Below are 8,133 nucleotides of genomic sequence, written 5' to 3'. Positions count from 1 at the left end.
GTATTTTCACTTTGAATAAGGTAATTTGTAGCAGTGTTTAATGAAAGTATAATTTTTTTTTTCAGGATATGCCTTTGAATACCTTATTGAAACATTAAATGACAGTTCACATAAGAAGTTCTTCAATGTACCTAGACTTGGAGGCACCAAGTATGGTAATGTTGCTTAAATTTTCTTGGATTTGTTTAGTTTCTAATAATAAAAATGCATTTGTCGAGCTGAGTTGAAGAAATTTTAAATTTATTCCCACCATGTCGTAGCAGGTACACCTACACATATGTCTAACATTTTAAAAGCTTCTTGGGCTAGCTTTTGTTTGAGGAGGATGTAAGCCCATACCATAGCTTCTCATTTTAAAATCTAAGTTAGTTTAGTAATGATTTTTACCCCCAGGAAATTACTAATACAATTTTAAAAACAACAGAAACCTGCCAGATGATATTCTAGAGCTATTAAATGTATATTTTAATTTTCCGAGTGAACAGTGTCCCTATCCTTTGAATAGGAATCATCAGCAGGGCCCACTGATTTGAGTTGTTGACCAGGGCATGGTTTGCCCTGGCTTGTGCCCTGACACTCTTGGCAGACCTTTGCAGGCACCTGACCTGGATCAAACCTTTCACTGAGGTTTCAGAAGAGTGAACTTGGCGGAACCCCAGAGTATTGGATGGAAGTCTTTACTTTATTGACAACTAAGTAATTTTCTCAACCAGGCCGGTGAAGGGAAGACCTGTTTGGAAGAGTGATTTAGATTATTATTTAATGACTTTTCAGTGAAAAGAAAAATTAAATGCAGTTTTGGAGGGAGCTTTTCCTTAACCTTGGTTTTTTCCTTCTTGTGTTACTTAAGATTGCTTTTGTGATTTTTCTGTAGATTTTGGTGGGTTTAAATGTTCTAGACTAGCAGTATTTTCTTGTACATTCTGAGAATATTTGGATATTTTAGAGTATATTTTGGAGAAGATCCCTATCCTAGAATTAGGTTGCCATTTCAAAATAAACAGTTCACCAAAATCCTTTACCTTGCATGTTTAGTTGCTGTGATTTGCATTGAGAGGTTGGTCTTTTCTTAGTGCCATGTGTCTTTCATTCACATTTATTTTATATCTTCACTGATGATGAATTTGTATTAATTTTGAAAAGGGAACAGCTAAGTTGATTATATATAAGAAAGATCTTTTATTTCCCTTCTCTCAAATATCTAGTGATTCTGGCCTGGAAGTTTCTTAACCCACATTTTATAGCTTAGTAAAGTAAAAGAACATATATGAGGATGTTTTTTAATTTAGTATAAGTTCTTTTTATGGATAATTTGTGGAAATGTGCCTACTTGAAGATAGCCTGTATTTCCCAAATGCAGGAAATCAGTAGGAAACTATCAAAACAACTGTAAAATGCACTGAAAGAGTGATTAATAAACTAAGAGCTATATTATCTCTGGAAAATAAGCTGTCACAGGCATCTGTGCATAACTGAGTTCCAGAGTACCAGGGCTTTATAACCATGATAAATATAATAAGAGAATGCCTTTAAATACATATGCCTTTAAAACAGAAATTTGGTTTTTATTTCTGTGGGGTTAAAACATTGTTTTTAATAGAATGGTTTTATCAGAGGTTTACTAAGTAATTACCTAAATAATTTCTTAGTAATTAGTAGGGAATAAAATTTGGAAGAAGAATTGACTTTGAAAGAAAGGAGCAACTTGAGTAGAAAAACAAGAAATCCTTGCTGCATTTTTGGAGGGACCAGATTGAATGGCCTCCCAGACATGTGCTTAGGAGACATTGCTTTGGTAATCACCAGGGTTCTGGACCACTGCCCTCTCTGCTTCCCACATTTGGATGCCTACCAGGCTGAGAATCACAGTTGTAGTGAGTAACTTAATGAAGGGCAAGTGTTCTAGCTCTCTTATATGTTGGGGAGGAAAGATAGTTGAGAACACTCTTCTAAGCTCCCTGCTAACTGTATCAGGAATGCCTGCAGCTGCAAGGAACCGAAAACGTACTGTACAGTGACTCTAACAAATGGGGTTTATTTTTCTCACCTAACAAGAAGTCTGGATGTGGACATACTGGGACTGTATAGCACCAACATCAACAAGGACCTAGGCTTCTCACTTTTTTCTGTTTTGCTTTCATTTTTGGGGTTGCAAATAGCTGATGTACCTGCATTAGGTCCATGTTTTAGGCAGCTGGAAGAGCAAAACAGAAAGAAAAGCCCACCCCAGGAGCTTTTGCCTGTATCTCCTTGGCCAAAATGTCATCTCCACTCTCGGCTTTAAAGGCTGAAAGATGGTGTATTTAGCTTTCTGGATTTTGCAGTAGAGAAAGACAAGGGAGAAGTGGTTGAAGTGGTTGGGAGTGGGTAGTGAGTGAACTAGCCTAGACTATCTGCCTCACTAACAGTACCTTCCCTTATTAAGTCTGTCTTTAGATAGAGTACAACACAAATTACTTGATTTCTCCTTTTTTATTGCCATTTTATCTTTTTGCTTCCCAAGTTTATACTCAAGGTATCTTTTTTTTTTTTTAATTAGTTAATACCAGCTGTTTCCTTAGTCAGTAGTTCTCAAACTTCAGTGTGCATCAGGATCAGCTGGAGGCTTGCTGGGCCCCATCTCTGGAGTTCTGGTCTGGGGTAGAGACTGAAAATTTGGATTTCTAACAAGTTGCCAGGTGATACTGATGCTGCTGGCCTGGGGCCATATTTTGAGAGCCACTTAGTTTTTTTTTTTTTTTTTTTTTGGCTGCGTTGGGTCTTCGTTGCTGCGCAGGGGCTACTCTTTGTTGTGGTGTGCGGGCTTCTCATTGCGGTGGCTTCTGTTGCTGCGGAACACGGGCTCTAGGCGCTCGGGCTTCAGTAGTTGTGGCACGCGGGCTCAGGAGTTGTGGCTTGCAGGCTCTAGAATGCAGGCTCAGTAGTTGTGGCGCATGGGCTTAATTGCTCCGTGACATGTGGGATCTTCCCAGACCAGGGCTCAAACCCGTGTCCCCTGCATTGGCAGGTGGATTCTTAACCACTGCGCCACCAGGGAAGTCCTATACTCAAAGTATCTTTATGGAAGTGGGCATATTGTACACGTTGACCACATTTTAAACTTTAATAATTTCACTAGTGGCAAAATGCCTTTTTAATGATCTGGAGCTGCCTGTCTGGCACTCCAGTGCATTGACTACAACCTTAGAGATTTTGAGTGACTCTCTTAAGTAGATCTCTGAATTTGAAAATATACCTGGTTCCAAGGAAGAGAGAAATCACTGTTGCCTGGAATAGTTAGACTGCTTTCTGAAGGAAGGAGGACTTGAATTGATGTTAAACAGAGGAATCACAGAGGCCAGTCAACACTTGGGGAATTAGAATGACCAGCAAGCATAATGGAAAATGAGTAAGGGGGAAGACAGTGAAGAGACTGGCCTGGCTCTAGGGAAACATATTTTAGAGAGTAGCTGTTATTGGGCAAGAGGGCCTTCAGCCTGGCGTAAAGCCTCAGGCCCCCTTCTTTACCTCACGTTATCTCATTCATCTTTCTTTTTTCCTTCCTAACTGCTTGCTTTTTAACCATGGTACTGCTTAGTCCTGTAGTAGAGCCAGGACTTGGTTTTCCTAATCCTACCTTGTAATCTCTGAAAGAAAATCTGTATTTAATTTTTTAGGAGAGTTTTTATTGATTATAAGAAATTAGGTTGGGATTGGTAATCACAGACAAAAACATTATAGGCAGTGTAGAAACAGTTTCATTTTTACGTGCATATACAAATATATGTAAATGTGCTCCTTAACAAAAAATACAGTATATATTGTTTTGTAACCTTTTTTTATTTAGTATATCATGAACATCTTTCCATGTCATTGGATATAAGTATCCCTTGCTATCTGAATCTGTTCGGTTTCTGAGTCAGGGATTATGAGTTTGAGTAGAAAGGGATACCTGTACTTTTCTACAGCTTCTACTGTACTGGCTGCCCGGTATTACCTATATGAATGCATCATGGTTTAGTTAGCAGATCTTTGAATATTGAGGTTGTTAACCAACTTTTCCCTATTTATAAATAAAGCTGCTGCTGTGTGTGTAGTAGTTAAATTTTGATGCAACCTTATTATATAGTTACCGGATTGAAAGTATTGTTCCCTCCACCCGCATCACTTTTCTTTTTCACTTTTACTGTATATGTACTGTCTTTTCCAGTCTTTGTCCTTGAATATAAGGAACAGAAACTCACTTAACTCAGCACTCAAGAAAGAAGATGCTGTTACAGTTTCCAAACATCCAAAGGCAAAGGAAGAAAGCACAGTCAGGCCTCATGGGAACTAGAATTTCTAAGCCAGAGGCTGTTCTTTCTGTCACCTGTTTCTTTTTGAAGATCTACTCTCCAGTCTTCTGTCTCCACAGCCCACTTTACTTATTGGTATTGTGTAATACCCAATATAGCCACTACCAGCCATTCTTTGTGTGTTATGATTAGCTTACCAGCCAGTTAAGACTGTATCTCTAGATGACTTTTTCTCCTATTGTTTTAACCTATAGTTAACCTATGGTTTGGCTGGGCAAGTCGGGCGTCTATTGCTGGTCAGTTATCTTGCTGGTAGGAACAGAAGTCCATGTTTCCTAATCTTGTCTCTTCCATGGACTCCGGAAAGGGCTGTAAGTTTGGTAAGCAATGAAATAGTTTGCTTGTAATATTTACACACAATACATAACTTTCTAAGGATTACCTTTACCTAATGTGATTCTAGTCCATCTACAATCATGCACTCACCAACCCTCCACATTTTGTCCAACGATCTGTTGGTTTTAACTGTGCCTTTGTAGACAATTTCTATTCTAGATTAGGTCCTTTTGGTAGCAGAGAACAGACACCCACTAGCTCAAGTGAAGAAAGATTTATTGTAATGATACAGAGCTCCCGAGCAAATGAAAGGTGGCTGTATCTCAAGAAAATGGGCAATGAGCCAGAAGTGAGGGAGCTCTTTATTTTTTCTCTCAGGGCTTCAGATTCCTGGCCCTCCTCCACTCTTCTGCTCCCTCTACTTCACTGCAGACAAGCTGCCTCTGCCTACTAACTTTATACATGGCCACAAATGGCAACCTCTGTCTCTAGCTTAGCTCTTAACAACTTTCTGGTTTAGCCTGTGACCTGATTGCAAATTCCTGAGAGAGGAATCTATATTTTTTCCACCAGGCTGTTGGTCATTAACCTGCCAAGGGGTTGGCATTTGCTTCAGCACTGTAGCCAGGGAGGTAATGGGACACTGAGCACTGTCCATTCCATGGATGGCAGTTTGGACAGGCACCATGAAGTATGCCTGTTATGTTAGCAGATAGTGCTAGATGACATGCTTACCAGGAGCAAATGAGAAGAGTGAGTGTGTCTGTACGTTTATCAATAATAGATATTATTTTTCTGGTTTTCTCTACCTTTGTCAGTGAGTGAAAAAAAAAATCTTAAAGAAGCAGGAATCTGTTTTCTCTTTCTGCCTTCTTGGACTCTCCATGGCGATATTAAAAAACAAAACAAAACAAAACAAAAAAGGTCAGAGTTCTTTATTGGAAATCAGTTCCATTCCAGCCTGGTACTGGTTAGAGATATAAGCAGTACCTTGACTAGTGAGACATGGGTGTGAGTTAATCCTGTTGCAAAGTCTGGGGTTACAGGGCCTTCTAGAACAGTTTCTTAATTTTTTCTCCAGGTTCCTGGCCTTAACAGGGTTTTTAGGTTTACACTAAAGCTACTCTACCAGTCCCCTTGCTCTCTTAGCCTGGACTCCAAAGATAGCCTCCTTGAGGCTTTAGGCAGGCCTAGAGTGTTTGAGTGTTTGTTTCCCCTTTCCATCAGTCTTCAGTGTATTTCTCTTTCATATTTAGTTTATCTAAAGCCTGTTGTTAATATTGATATTTCCTATGGGTATTTTCTCCATCTACTGTTTAAACCTGGAATTAATCACTTTTGAGAAATAACAAAACCCTTTTACATTATCTATCTTCACTACATTGCTTTATGTTAGGCAGGGAGGATAGTTTTATGCACATGAGGAAAATGAGGCTAAAAATCTCAGTAATATGCCTAAGGTCACATATCTTCTAAGTGAGAAGATCTGGTCTTAGACTCATATCTTTTGACTTCAGACCAACACTTTTCCCCCCTTAATACCATTCTGTTTCCCAGCTTAATAAGGGCAGTCATAAAGTGCTAGTATTTATTGATTGTTTACTATATCCATTCTGTAAGTTCTGTTATTACCCACTTGGCCAGGGTCCCGCTACTAAGTACCATTACCTAATAAATGATAGAGGAGAAACTTGATCAAAACATGATGAAACTTTGAGATTCCAAAGTCTATGCTTGTAAAACTGCTACACCGGGGGTTGTATGCTCATGCTTATAAGGACCATAGAGGCACCATAAACAAGTGAAATGGCCCTGGCTGGAATTGTGGCAAGCAGGAGAGCAAATGCCCTATATAAAAGAGTAGGTGCTACTCAATTCCAGCAGAAATGTGAGGTTGGTGTTGTAAAACTTTCTATTTATCTTAAGCCAGAAATTTGGATTTTCATGTAAAAAAATCTCTGGTTTTTCAGTGTTGGCAATTAAACTTTAAAATGTTAAAACTGTGTAGAACAAACGAAACACATCTGCAGGCCAACAGTTTGCGACCTCTGCCCTGAGAGAGAAATTTTATTGCCTAATCATAGTAGCAGCCACTTAGCCTTGAGTGGTAAGATCTACAGTCCTGGAAACCTGGATATGCCTTTCATCAGCTGCCTCCCATGTAAAATAGCAGACCTCGGCATCTTTTTTTAAAGCCTGAACCACCTCTTGGATCTTACACTGAGTAATTGATCAAAAAGATATCTGTTGTTAGCAGTTCATTTCAGAAGTATGATAACACGTTATCATACTTTTTCAGTTTAAGTCACAGGCATGTTCTGGTTCCCTGCATGTCTTTTTGATTACCTGTCTTTAGAGGATTAGCTTTCCAGATTCATAGGATTCTGGAAATTCCTGGTTAGAAGAGGTGGTATTAATCCAGCCCAGTTTTCTATTGATACTTGGTGCATGCATCTCTCAACAATGCTCATTCAGCTAAGATTGAGTACTCAGATGTTTCTGGCGGGTGAAAGATGGCTAAGATAGCATCTTTGTGCTAAAGAAAGCACACAGTTTAGTAATGGAAAATGTAAGTACAGTGCCTTAGTATGTTGTAGCAGTCTCAGTCCAATCGGGGCATAGAATAGGGGAACTTTAATGTAAATAATTATTAACTGTGATACAAGAGTAATTGTAAGATGTAAGGAAATTCTTTATGGTACCTGTAGGGCTGACAGAGAATACCCAAGGAAGGAAAAATTGGAAGGGGGTCAGGTACCATTGGAGAAGGTGTGGTTCAGCTCATTAGATCGCAGAGAAGTTTGCTGGTTTGGTCAGACTGGAGCTGGTCTGGAGTTGCTGGGCAGGCAGTAGGCCATCATCTTAAGTACATGCAGGGGAGTAGGCAACCAGCAACTGGTACTGTGAACGTGTATTGAGAGAACAGATCCTGGCAGGGGCAAGAGCCCTTCACGAATGCATGGGACACATGGGGGCTTGCAGAAACAGCAGCAGCTCGTTGTGTGACCGTCCAGGCAGCTTGCAGGGGAAGTCCAGGCAGTGGCAGGACAAAGGGTCTTCTGCGCAGAGCGTCTTGGTCCAGGTTCTGGTACAGGCAGGAGGAGTCTTTCAGAGTGCACAGCTTCATGGGAGCTCTGGTTCCCATGTTGAAAGGGCTGCGGTGATACTAACAAACGTGCATGTCTGTATTTTTTATATATTGTATAATAAAATGTGTCCGCATTTGGAAGATCTGCGTAACTTAGTGAACCTTTATTTCTCAAAGATCTTCAGTGAACACAGTGAGCAGAGAGTGGTGGGACTAGATAATGAGCAGACAGGCTTATTACTTCATTCATTTTTGAGAAAATGTCTGCCAGATATCCATATTTGAATAATCATAGTTGGTCATTTGTTCTTTCAAGTGAAAATGGTGTTCTTTGGAAAAAGTGGCTAATTTAGCTTGTAATTCAATCACACAAGTGTTTTTCCCTTGAGCAAAGATTGTACTTTGGTTTTGAGCAGAAATGCTGTATACACTTCA

At 39.7% G+C, this 8,133-nt stretch overlaps 1 protein-coding gene across 2 annotated transcripts in view; it reads left to right on the top strand.

The window, feature by feature from the left end:
* Positions 1 to 8,133, top strand: part of IREB2 (iron responsive element binding protein 2) — a 48,937-nt gene that overhangs the window by 1,689 nt on the left and 39,115 nt on the right. For both annotated transcript variants that reach the window (XM_027123726.1, XM_027123727.1), the window contains exon 2: positions 66 to 155. In XM_027123726.1, the coding sequence (XP_026979527.1) occupies positions 66 to 155 (90 nt within the window). The remainder of the gene's footprint in view (positions 1 to 65; positions 156 to 8,133) is intronic.

The sequence above is a fragment of the Aethalodelphis obliquidens genome, unplaced genomic scaffold, assembly GCF_003676395.1.
Source record: "Aethalodelphis obliquidens isolate GAN/ISIS:26980383/991018 unplaced genomic scaffold, ASM367639v1 scaffold26, whole genome shotgun sequence".
NCBI classification, from domain to species: Eukaryota; Metazoa; Chordata; class Mammalia; order Artiodactyla; family Delphinidae; genus Aethalodelphis; species Aethalodelphis obliquidens.
Note: the sequence above shows the minus strand (reverse complement) of the source record. Positions and strands in the feature narration are given on the sequence as shown.